We start from the raw sequence: 12,225 nt of genomic DNA on the forward strand, positions 1-12,225 counted from the left end.
ATTGAGTCTGCAGAAGAGAAGACCGAGGGGGACTGAATAGCAGCCTTCACCTCCCTGCAGGGGGGCTGCAAAGAGGATGGAGCTGGGCTGCTCTCAGTGGGGGCAGACGACAGGACAAGGAGCAATGGGCTCCAGCTGCAGCAAGGGAAGTTGGCGTTGGATATCAGGAAAAACCTTCTCACTAGGAGGGTAATAAAGCACTGGAGCAGGTTACCCAGAGAGGTGAAGGAGTCTCCATCCTTGGAGGTGTTTAAGACCCAGCTAGACAAAGCCTTGGTCCTTGGCGGGGATGATGCAGTTGGGGCTGGTCCTGCTTGGAGCAGGAGGTTGGACTAGATGTGACCTGAGGTCCTTTCCAGCCTGCATTGTCTGTGAAACAAGCCCAGATGCAGCATACCCAAATTCAGCACCATGAGGGAAGGGGTAAAGGGACACAGATGTTAACTTCCCTGCTGTCTCTTCAGTCCAGCAGGCTTGTTGGGAATGCCAGCCAAAGTGTCTCTGCGGGGAGCAGGCCCATTTGAGCAGGCAGCATGGGAGAGGATTAAGCTAGAACAATTTTGAGACGAACAGAAAATGAAAGTCTATTTACTGACAGCTGAGTATTGGCAGGGCTCCACTGTGCTGTCCAGGGACCAGGGGGGACGCTCCAGGAGACGGGGAACGTCTGATGCAGTCGTGCGGGCTGCCCCTACGTGCTAGGGTGGCAGGTGCTCTAGCAACGTGTAGCATTAGTGATTGTTGATGCAAATGTGGGTAGTGACATGCGTGGGGGATTGGCCTCATATGTTCTTCTTCCTGTGTCCAGGCTCGAGCATGACAAACGGGACTGGGAGGCAGAGTCCAAGAGGGAGGCCCAGCAGCATCGAGAGGCATCTGAAAAGTTGCAGGAAGAGAACAAGGGGCTCCTGTCTCAGCTGGAAGAGGCTCAGCGGCTGCACAGGGACTCTCAGAGCGAACAACAGAAGCTGGAGGGAGAGATCAAGAGCCTCCGAGACCAGCTTGCCAATACACGTCACTCCTTTGCCAAGTGCGAGTCTACAAGAGAAGAACTGGAGAGCACCGTCCGGCAGCAAGAAGCCAGCCTCCAGGACTGCAGATTCAGCTGCGAGCAGCTTGAGGCTGACCTCCAGGCCTCCCGGGACCTGACGAACAAGCTGCAAGAAGAGATCGGGGCCAAGGATCAAAAGATCCTGAGTCTGCTCTCCGCCAAGGAGGAGGCGGTGGTGGCGGCTGTGTCCGAGTTCCAGCAGCAGCACACGGAGGAGATTAAAGAGCTGGAGAGCAACCTGAGCAAGAAGGAAGAGGAGAAAACGGCCTTGGAAAATGGGAGGAAAAAAGCACTGGACAAGCTCGACCGTCTCGCCGAGAAGATGAAGGTAGTCAGGGAGGAGAGCAGGCAGAAGAAGGCTCAGCTGGACTCCTTCACCAAGTCCATGTCCTCTTTGCAGGATGACAGAGACCGCGTGCTGAGAGAGTACCGGCAGCTGGAGGAACGCCACCTCGCCGTCATCTTGGAGAAAGACCAGCTGATCCAAGAGGCGGCCACGGAGAACAACACACTCAAAGAGGAGATTCGCAGCTTCCACAGCCGGATGGACGACCTCCACTCGGAGAACGCCAAGCTGGAGGCCGAGCTGGTGCGGTACCGCGAGGACCTGAACCAGGTCATTTCCATAAAGGACTCTCAGCAGAAGCAGCTCCTCAAAACGCAGCTTCAGAGGATCCAAGCCCTGGAAAAAGACAAGGCCAGCGCAGAAGAGCAGCTGAAAGAGGCCGACCGTGCCCTGGAAGCTCTCCGGGAGCAGGTGGAAGCCCTGCAGAAGGACAAAGTCGGCCTGTCCGAGGAGATGGAGACCCTGACCGCCTCCCTCTCGGAAGCGCGGGACGAGGTGGCAGCGCTGCGCGAGGGGGCCGCCGTCGTGGATCTTGAGGCCCGGTTGAAAGGCAGGGAGGACGAGGTGCAGGAGCTGAGCAGTCGGCTCACGCTCACGCAGCAGCGGCTGACGGAAGTGGAGGAGGACCTGGACCGCGTCCAGAGGGAGGCAGCCAAGAAGGTGGACGAGACCGAGCACAAACTGAGGAAGGAGCTGAAGCACCTTCACCACGATGCGGGGGTCATGCGGAACGAGACGGAGACCGCGGAGGAGCGGGTGGCCGAGCTGGCGCGGGACCTGATGGAGATGGAGCAGAAGCTGCTGGCAGTCACGGAGGAGAACAAGGATCTCCGAGCCCAAATTCAGTCATTTGGGAAGTCGATGAGCTCTCTCCAGGACAGCTGGGACCAGAGCAACGAGGAGCTCCGGGCGCTGCAGCAGAAATACGCTGCGGACATGGAGGAGCAGCAGGGCCTAGTTCACAGCCTCCAGAAGGAGAGGGCCCAGCTGCAGGAGGGGCAAAGCAGCCTTGCCCGAGAGCGAGACTCCCTGGTGTCTGAACTGGCAGCCCTGAAGGAGGCTGCGGACGAACGCGGACTGTTGTCCCAGGTGGAGAAGCTTCATCAGCAGCTCCGGGCCAAAGAGGAAGAGCTTCGCCGCGTGTCCTCGGAGCTGGACGGGGCCTCCAGCCAGGTCAAGTCCTTCTCCAAAGCCATGGCCAGCTTGCAGGGCGAGAGGGACCGGATCTTGAGCGAACTGGACAAAGCCCGAAAGGTGGAGGAAGCAAAGCAGCAAGCGGCCGTGAGCACGTCCGCCAGCCCGGCTGAAGTGCAGAGCCTGAAGAAGGCCCTGTCCTCCCTGCAAGCCGACAGGGACAGGCTGGTGAGTTGGCGCTCCCCCGCCCCTCTTACACCCCTGGGGGAGCCTGGGAGGGAGCTCTAGCAGGGACCTCCTCCAGCATCCTACTGAAGACCCAGGAGGTCTGGCATTCATAGCGCAAACGCAGCACACGTGCGTCCCGATGCACCCGGGGCCCTTGTGACTCCATCGTTCTTTTGGCCTCTGTGACTCGGTGTCTCATTTAAAGCAGGGTCGTAAATTGGGTCCAGACCTGCTTCTGCTTGCCCAGCTCTTTTCTCTGGGGCTGATGCGGCACAGCTTGTAGTCTCCGATCCAGTCTGGTTCTGGACGGGCAGGTGTTTGGGGCTCCTGCCTTCCTGCGGCAGACGATTGGGGTGCCCTACCATGTACCTCCTTCCCCCCTCTTCCTATTTACCCGTCTTAGTCATCTCTGGACTTTGGTGTCCGCTCAATAATTGCTTTGCTGACCTTGACTGTGTAGCTCTGTTAATGGGAGAGCAGGACTGGAAGGGACATCTGTGGTCTCTGAGTCCGTCCCCTGCCGTGGCAGGCAAGCGCATCACGTAGTCCTGTTCACAAGCCAGTCCTGGTGCTGGATCGGGTGTGAACATCTGGAGAGGGCAGAACAGAAATAGATCCTCGCAAGGGAAAGCACCTTTTTTTCTCTTGCTGCAGAGGAGGACTCAGACAAACCGCTGGAAGTTGCAGCAAAGTAGGTTTAGGTTGCATCCCAGGAAGCACTTCCTCACTGTCAGAGCAGGGAGGCCGTGACAGACGTCCGGGGAAGCTGTGGACTCCATCACTGGAGGTGTCACGGTGTTTCCACCTCCCTCCTGCTGCTCCATGTGTGTGGGGGTGGGAGGGGTTAATCCTCCTCCCAAGGCACTGGTGCTGGGGATGGGCTGTGCCAATGCTGCTGCTGGCACCAACCCCGCAGGGTCCTGGCTGGAGGATCTTGCCCCTGCGCTCAGGCTCAGCCCCACGCTGCACTGGGGCTTCATTGCTCTGCACAGCTGCTCAGTGCCTTCGTCCTACTCCCTATTCTTCCCCCACAGCTTGAAGCTTGCAGGACCTGTTTTCCCATTGTGTTCCCCTTACCCCCATAGACTTCAGCTTCCTGCCCCAACCCAGCAGCGCCAGCGCCTGTGCATTGCAGCCCAGCCCTGTTGCTTCGGCACAGGTGTGGCGGTTGTTTCTGTCCAGCCTTGTCCAAGATCCCGGCTGGAACAGGCATGACCTAAATGCTTGTCCTGCCTCCATGCTCGGTGATGATCTTGCCTTGCAGACCTCAGTGCTCGCTCATTCCTTGCTGCCACCTCATTCACCCCACTTTCTGTCGTTGCGAGCGTCTTCTCTGCATGGAGTCAGTGTGTGGGAATCCCCCCAGCCTCTCCTGCAGGGGCCTGAATTTAAAGCAGCTCGTATGTGTTGATCTCAGGAAGCTGTCTTCTGATTTACCCCAGTGGAGCCCAGGCCCGGAGAAGGGTTTAGTCACCCCTTGCCCTCCAGTTAACACCAGCCTTGTGTTCACCTTTGCTCTGGGGATAGGAAGGACCCCACTGAAGACTGTGCTTTAGCTTTTCCCCATCCTGCAGAGCTGTCTCTTCTTGTCAGCAAGCCCATTTGTGTCATTGGTCCCTAGGTGAGGAGCAGTTTTCCCCATCTGTCTCAGGTCTTCGGCCTGTGCCTTTGCACCGATGAAACAGCAAACCTTGGTTTCCAGCTTGCACTCCCTCCCTCCCTCCCTTCACTGTTTTATAGCAGCCCTCAATAGATTCGTGCTGGGAAGATGTGACACGCTTGCCTTCAGTGGCAAATTAACAACAAGGGGAGCTACACAGATGTTTTTTCTCATTCTCACATGTAGAAGTTTTCCCACCAACCTGGAAAACTGCCCAAGGCTTTTCTCTATTTAAGCAGGTAATTGAGCCAGGCATCGCCCCAGGGGCATCCCTCAGCTGGTTGTTCTGTTTCCCCTCCTCGGGCATAGGTGTATCGTCCTGTTGGTAGATAAAGCTGGCTCTGGGGGGCTGGGGCAGGATGGGCAGCTCTCCGGTGCGGGATCTGAGCAGCTGTGAGCGGGACCGGCCCGGAGGCTGTGATAGAGAGCGCTTCAGCAGCGCTGGTGAACAGCCAGGGCAAAACGCCGTGCCTGTTCGTTCAGCATCTGTGACAGGGCTTCTCCCCACGTTGGTTTTGTCCCGCCGCAGGTGACGGAGCTGAAGAACCTGCAGCAGCAGTACCTGCAGGTCGGCGTGGACACGGCCGAGATCTCTCGCCTGCGGACGCAGCTGCAGGAGCAGCAGCAGGAGGCAGAGGAGCTGCGCCGGGTCCAAGAGCAGCTCCAACAAGAGGGGGTTTCCTGGCAGCAAGAGCTCCAGCAGCTCAGGTGAGAACAGCACGCGGAGTCGGGGCAGTGACCGAGTCCTCCCTTGGACGCGGGTCGGAGCAGGCGTTAGGGGTGCTGGGTAGGCAGGGTTGCCATTGTGCCGTTCCCTGCCCTCGGCAGTGGCTAACACCGCACGTTGCTGCACTCGGGTCACACCTGCTGCAAGCAGTGCTGGCACGTAGGAGCTGACTTCCTTCCTTGTGCCAGCTCTGACGCACGACAGCCCCTGTGATTGCTGACCCCTCATTTAAGTCGCTGCAGGAACTCGTCCCAGTTGTACGCAGGCAAGGTCCTTGATCTTGCTAGCTTCATGCCTGCCCTGTGCTGAAGGCTGCCTGGACCACACAGTCCACAAGCTGATATCCAGCAGCCCTTCCCTCTCCCTGCTGCCCCCGCTACCAGAGCCACAGGTAACCTGCCTGTCTCATAGAGGTGCTGCAAATGCCCTGGCTCATTTCCCCACACCTTTCTCTCAATGGCCCATTCAGCTGGTGATGTGTGCCCGGTGTCTGCACAACGGCAAGTCATATTGAGCGTGGAGATGTCTCCATGCACAGCTCACAGATGTGGTTGGTGATGGGCGCCGAATGTCTGCGAGGACAAGCTTGTTGATTGCAGATGCCGTTTCTCTTCCTTGTTGTCTCTTTTGCTAAAGAAGGCAGCAAGAAAGCCTCGCATCAAACCCCAAGCTGAGGCCGTTTGGTGTTGAGGACCACCTGGCAGGTGGAGCCCCTCAGGCAGAGGACGTGCGCCCCGCTCTGCATACCAGGGTTGCCAGTCTGATGCATAGGGATGGTAACGAGCACAGGTCCCCCAGCGGAAGCTTTGACCAGCCACCCAGGCCCGTTGGGGAGTCCCCTGATGCCAGGCATAGACGGTTATAAAAAAAGAGGGGCCTTCACTGCCGCGGGAGGGAGCGTGGGATGGCATGGACTGCAGGGGTCAGTCATTCCCGGCTGTGCAGGAGAAACAGCGAGCTGCAGGTGGGGCTGCCAGATGCCCCCAGGCACCAACGCAGTCTGAGGATGCTCGAGAACAGCAGATACCCGAGGCAGGGGTGCCTACAGGCTTTGCGGGTGTTGCCCAGGTCTCTGCGCTGTTCATGCTGTCCAAAGTAGGGAGATACTGCTCAGCTTTGCAAGAGGCTCCAGTCCACGCATCTGCTTCTCCCTGGTGCCTGCCTCTGGACCTGGCACGCACAGGGGGAGGCTTCTTCCCTGCGGCTGTGTTGGGGGAATATCCTCCGTGAACCCCCCTGCATGTTCTTTGCAGACAGGAGAAGGCCACGTGGGAGGAGCAGAGCAGGGGGGTGAAGGAGCAGTGCCTGATGGCCATAGCCGACAAGGACCAGCAGCTGAGCCACCTGCAAAGGATTGTGCAGGAGCTGCGGCCGCCCCTGTCCCAGTCGCAGGTTGTGGAGGAGCAGCACCAGGGGCAGGTGAGCAGCGAGGTTCAGAAGAGCCAGAGGGCCGGTGCTGAGCATCTCGAGGGGGTGGCTTGTGGGGTCCCAGGCCTGGAGGGCTCTCTGTAGGGCACTGGGCCGGGGGTGTTACCGAGGGTCTGGCACTCAGCGGTAGAGTCACTCTCCCCGGCAGGCTTCGACAGAGCCCCCTGGCACCAGGGATGCATCCAACCTGGAAGCCGAGACGAAGCATCTCCGCGCCCAGCTGGGCGACAGCCTGAAGGAGCTGCACCACAAGGAGCTGAGGATCCAGCAGCTCCATAGCAAGGTACGGGACACGCCTGGCTGCAGGGCGGGGAGGAGCCAGGCCCCTGGCTGTCCATGGGCCCCTGCCTGCTTTGGGGACTTTGCTAGGTCCTGCACCACCCTCCCGTTGCAGCTGCAGCTGAGGTGAGCAGGAGGGGAGGCCCCGGTCTGTACCAGGGGGTAAAGGGTGCCGTGGACACAGGGCTGGGGGCAGGCCCTTCCCTGTCCTCAGCCCCCGAGCAGCCAGAAACCAGTGGCCCCCTGTGTGAGTGGGTGGGGAAGGCGCAGAGACCAAGGCCAGAGCAAGATGCAGCCAGGGGCTGGTCCCGGCATCAAAGGGGCTGCAAACTGGGGGCTCTGTCAGAGGGAGACCTTGCCTGGGGGAGGTTGGCGGTGGCTGCGGTCGGTGCCCGGCTGGGTGGGCTGAGCCCTGGGCTCCCAGGGGAGCAGCATGGCTGGCTGACTCAGAGCTGCCCCGCGCTCCCCTCTTCCCCTCCCCAGCTGTCCCCGCTCTTCGAGGAGAAGAACACCCTGTCGCTGCAGCTGCGGGGCAGCAGCCGGAGCCTGCGCGAGAGCCACCAGCACTACAGCGAGGTCCTGGCCCGCTGCGCCACGCTCGAGAAGCAGCTGCGGGACCTGCAACCACCCAGCAAGGATGTGGTAGGGGCTGGCACAGGGTGGGATCCTCCCCCGTGGCAGGCAAGGGCAGGTCTGGCTGCGGGCAGCGTATGGCCTGTCCGGGGCACCTGCACTTGGCTCATCTACCCTCACGCTCTCTGTCCCAGGGCTCCCTCATGACCGACGCCGCCCCCGGAGCCCCCCAGGAGAAGAGCGCGCCCCCGCGGGAGTGCTACACCCCCGAGCTGCAGGAGCTGCAGCTGAGGTGAGCAGGAGGGGAGGCCCCAGGCCTTGGCCCAGCACGTGGGGGAAGTGGCCCAGACCCACCAGCATCTGCGGGAAGCTGCGAGATGGACCCCCTCAATCAAGACTGCATTTATAGCTGTGGTCTCGAGCTCTCCGCGGGCTGGTCCCTGGATGGCCCAAGTCCTGCTGCAACAACGGCTCTATGGGAACGACGGGTCCCCGTGTCGGAGGCAGATCTTTGCTAGGAGCTGAGACGGGCAACAAGGGCAGCGGAGGGACTGGGGGGTCCCATGCGGAGAGGCAGAGGAGCGAGGCAGTGTTCGACTGGAGATTAGGGCATAACAGCGGGTTCCTGAACAGGGGGAAGGAGTGGTCTCCGCAGGCTGAGAGGCAAAGGGCTTCAACAGCAGCGCTGATTTTAGTATCTAAGTGTCAGGAAAAAAGCTCCCTCCTGCGAGATCAGCAGGCAGTGCGGCCCCAGAGCCAGCAGCGTCCCCTTTGCTACGGCTTTGTGAGCAGAGGCTAGATGGGCATCCGGGTGCAGACAGGACCCGTGCCTCGGTGCAGGGCTGGGATGAGACGCCCCTTGAGGGCTCCTCCAGCCTGTGGGTCTGGGCTTCCTGGGCTTTCTCAATAACCTCCTGCTTGCAGAGAGGGGAGGAGGCCAAGCCCCTTCCTGGTGCAGCGTGGGCAGGAAACGCCTGGTAACCGCAGATCCCTTTATTAAACCCTTTACGAATCCATGGTGCGGCCACAGCTTGCGTGTGGCGTCCAGCTGTGTCCTTGCAGGAGAAAGAAGAGCTGGAGCAGATGCAGAGACTGCGAGGATGAGGAGCCCTGTGGAGAGCCTTCCCTCGGAGACACACAAGGCCAGGCCTGGGCAGGAGAAGGGTTTGCAGCAAAGAGGAAGTCGCTAGGGATTTATTATGTACTGTCTTTCACAATACAAGAGCGAGGGGTCACAGCACAGAGCTAGGAGGTAGTATGTTTAAAGCAAGCACCAGGCCGCTCTTTCTCCCCGCATGGCATTAAAATGGGGCTTTGCGGCCACCAGGTGCAGTGGGAGCTGAGAGCTCGCCCATATCCACCCAGGGCCTGGAAAGGGGCATTGGAAGCGAGGGGCGCAGCCTCTGCATCAGACCAGCCTGGACCTTCAGTGCTGGAGGCTGCAAGGGGGAGAGGAGCCGGGGAAAACCCTGTTCAGACCCAGTCGCTCTGTTCAACCTCCTCTCCCTGCCCGTGTGACACCGGAGACTGGGCATGACAGACGTGAATCTGACCCAGTCCACGGCTGCTCTTCTGTTCTTCTTCCAGGCTGTCGGAGGCTGAGCACCTGCGCAGCAGCACGAAGCAGGACTTGCGGCAGGCAGAGGAGCAGCTGCAGGAGGAGCGAGACCGGCGCCTGGCCGTGGAGGACGCGCTCTGCGCCGCGCAGGATCAGATCCGGAGGTGAGAGCCCCACAGTCTCTGCCCTTGCCCAACGCCGGCCACACTCGGAGGCAGGAAATCATCATGGCCTTGCCTTAGAGTCGGGGTTCAAGGGCTGCCTTGTGCACCCAGCCCCGCAAGCCCTGCATGGAGTCCAGATGGGAGGTTGCTGGCATGGGCAGGCAGGGGACCTCCAGAGCCTGCCTGGGACCCCGAGCCCTTGCCTGTTTGAAGGTGCCCAGCCTTACAGCAGGAGCCCAAGTCCACGGAGCAGCAGGTATCCGTCTCCCCCCTGCCCCCAGGCAGGAGGTGAAGGGTGCAGTGGATGCTGCAACTTCATCCCTCACTGATGAGCCCCAGTTTGGCCCCGGCTCCAGCAAGCATCGGCTGTACTTGGAGGAGCCGCACGCAGCTGGGCCAAGCCTTGAAGATTTAACGCGGAGGCTGGGAAGCGGAGCAGGCATGGGCAGCCACGCCGTTGGCAAAGCTGTGGGTTGGTGTTCTTGAAACCCCAGGCTGCTGCAGCCATGGGGGGAAAGTCCGAGGGCATCCGCAGGGCTGCGCAGGGTGGGCACTCTGTCCTGGGGGCAAAGACGGCATGGGCTCAGTGTCGTAAGTGGTGTTGGGGCAGAGGAACCTGGCACCTGTGGTGGGAGCAAGAGGCAGATCCAGGGGTTTTGTCAGTCTCCGCCGTATCCCAGGGGCCTCCCATGCCAGCCGTAGCTTGACGACATCTCTGTTTCCTGCAGGCTGGAGTCAGGGGAGTGGGCGTCCACCCTGAGTCACGGCATCGATATGTCCCCTGCCCACGAGCATGCCCTGCTTCTGGACCCTGCCGAGGGCAGCTTCAGCAAGGTGAGAGCCCTCGAGCCGGCACCCAGGGCCTGCACGCAGACCCATTGCAGGAGTCCACGTGGCTCTCGAAGGGCAGGGAGGCAGCAGCTGACCACAGAGCGTCCGGCCGGCTGGGTGAGCCCAGCCCTGGGGTGACGGGCTGGTCCTTGCTCTGGGGCCAGACAGCTGAGAGCTGCAGGCACCATGCGCTTAGCCACCTGTTGCCTGGCACCTCGCTGTGGCCACAGCTGGGCCGTCCCCGTGTTTGTGGCTCGACAGCATGACCTGTCAGCCTCTTCCCGCGGGCCCCAGCCCCTGTGCCTGGATGGCCATGGCTGCAGAGGCCAGCATCTGCGTGCAGCTGTCGGAGCTGACCTCTGGCCGTGCGTGAGCCGAGCCCTTCTGCCTCCTTGTGCTATGCCTGAAGGGGCCAAAACACAGCTTTGGGGGGCTCCGGGGATACCGTGGCCCCTGCCACAGGTACACATCCTCCCTTCAGGAGGAGGCTATGGGGCTGGTGTTTGCTGACCCCAGCCCACCTCCCCAGGCAGGAGAGGGAAGGCGAGGGGGCAACACAACCAGGGATGGGGTGGGCTGGGCTGGTCACGGGCAGAGCCCTCTGAGCTGCGTCTGCCTGTAGCTCCTTGGGGCTGCGACGTGGAGGGGCCTGGAGCCAGCAGCAGGGACCTCGGATGAGCACGCTGTGGACCAGCTGCATCTGCACCCGCAAGAATAGTCCCTGTTGGGACTTGGTGCAGCCCCTCGAGACTCTGTAACAGCATTGCTCTCTCTCCTCTCTCCCTCCCCCAGACTCGGGGCAACTCTGGGCGGCGGCGCCTGCTGCGCTCCCTCTTCTGCTCCCGAGCGCGCCTGCCGCTGCTGGTGGCCGCATACCTGCTCGCGCTGCACGTCCTGCTGCTCCTGTGCTTCACCGGTCACCTGTGAACTGGGCCACCCGCCCTGCCCCACCAAGGGCCGTCTGCCCCTGCCCCCACCCGAAGCCTGGAGCCACGGGGTGGGGCCGACCTGCCGCTTCCACCAGATCCAGCCACGGTCACGCTGCAGCGGGGTCCCCACAGGAAACACCCCCAGGTGTCTGAGCCCCCAGCGCTTCATTAACCCCTTGATTGCTGGCTCTGCTGAAGCCCTGGCCCTTGGCCATTGGCACCAGAAGGAGCTTGTGCTCTCAACTTGTGCTGCTGTTGGGGTCCAGCACCCGCCCACGGACATGCAGCTTGGGGTAGCGGAGCCACCCTCGGGACGGTGGATTAAACCAGCCAGGGTCTGGTTCACATCTGCCGTGGGCTGGTTTCACACCGGCACTGTGGTGCCTGCAGCCAGACATCGGCAGTCACAGCAGCAGGGCATGGGGTCGGGCAGTCACTCGGTGTAGAAGGATTTTGAGACCTGCAGCTAAGGTCACAAAATCCTTAGATGCAGGTGTAGCAGTGGACGTAGTCTTTTTGGACTTCAGGAAGGCCTTCAACACTGTCTCTCACCCCATCCTCATTAAAAAACTAGGGGACTGTGGCGTGGACACCTACACAGTCAAATGGGTCACTAATTGGCTGGAGGGCCGCACCCAGAGCGTGGTGGTGGACAGGTCATTTTCAGCTTGGAGGGATGTGGGCAGTGGGGTCTCCCAGGGCTCGGTCCTTGGGCCTGCGCTGTTCAACATCTTCATCAGCGACTTGGACGAGGGGGTAAAAAGCACCCTGTACACATTCACTGACGACACCAAGATGTGGGGGGAAGTGGGCATGCTAGAAGGGAGGAACAGGCTGCAATCGGACTGGGACAGGTTACAGGGGTGGGTGGATGAGACTAGGATGGGTTTCAGCACTGACAAGTGCAAGGTGCTGCACCTGGGCGGGGGAAGAGCCAGCAGCAGACCTACAGGCTGGGGAACTCCCTTCTCGTCAGTGCAGAGGCAGAAAAGGATCTTGGAGTCATTACTGATGCCAAAATGAACATGGGCCGACAGTGTGGGGACGCGGTCAGGAAGGCCAACCGCACCTTGTCATGCATCCACAGATGCATCATGAGCAGGTCCCAGGAGGTGATCCTCCCCCTCTACGCGACACTGGTCAGGCCGCAGTTGGAGTACTGTGTCTAGTTCTGCGCGCCGCACTTCAGGAGGGATGTGGCCAGCATGGAGAGGGTCCAGAGGAGGCCACCCACGTGATCAGGGGCAGCAGGGCAGGCCCTACGAGGAGAGGCTGAGGGACCTGAACCTGTTCAGCCTCCACCAGCGAAGGCTGAGG

General features: G+C 60.9%; 1 protein-coding gene across 3 annotated transcripts in view; it reads left to right on the plus strand.

Moving 5' to 3' along the window:
* Positions 1–11,501, plus strand: part of GOLGB1 (golgin B1) — a 45,042-nt gene extending 33,541 nt beyond the window's left edge. The window contains exons 16-24 of one of the 3 annotated variants that reach the window (XM_006038588.3): positions 809–2,759; positions 4,949–5,127; positions 6,400–6,565; positions 6,723–6,857; positions 7,337–7,495; positions 7,621–7,718; positions 9,014–9,148; positions 9,877–9,982; positions 10,772–11,501. In XM_006038588.3, coding sequence (XP_006038650.2) covers positions 809–2,759; positions 4,949–5,127; positions 6,400–6,565; positions 6,723–6,857; positions 7,337–7,495; positions 7,621–7,718; positions 9,014–9,148; positions 9,877–9,982; positions 10,772–10,906 — 3,064 coding nt within the window. In that variant the 3' untranslated portion in view covers positions 10,907–11,501. Of the gene's footprint in view, positions 1–808; positions 2,760–4,499; positions 4,659–4,948; positions 5,128–6,399; positions 6,566–6,722; positions 6,858–7,336; positions 7,496–7,620; positions 7,719–9,013; positions 9,149–9,876; positions 9,983–10,771 lie in introns of those variants that run through there. The other 2 variants (XM_025195113.1, XM_025195112.1) reach the window with 2 other exon arrangements.
* Positions 11,502–12,225: the final 724 nt, after the last annotated feature.

This window comes from Alligator sinensis, unplaced genomic scaffold (assembly GCF_000455745.1).
Source record: "Alligator sinensis unplaced genomic scaffold, ASM45574v1 scaffold1845_1, whole genome shotgun sequence".
Lineage (NCBI taxonomy): Eukaryota > Metazoa > Chordata > Crocodylia > Alligatoridae > Alligator > Alligator sinensis.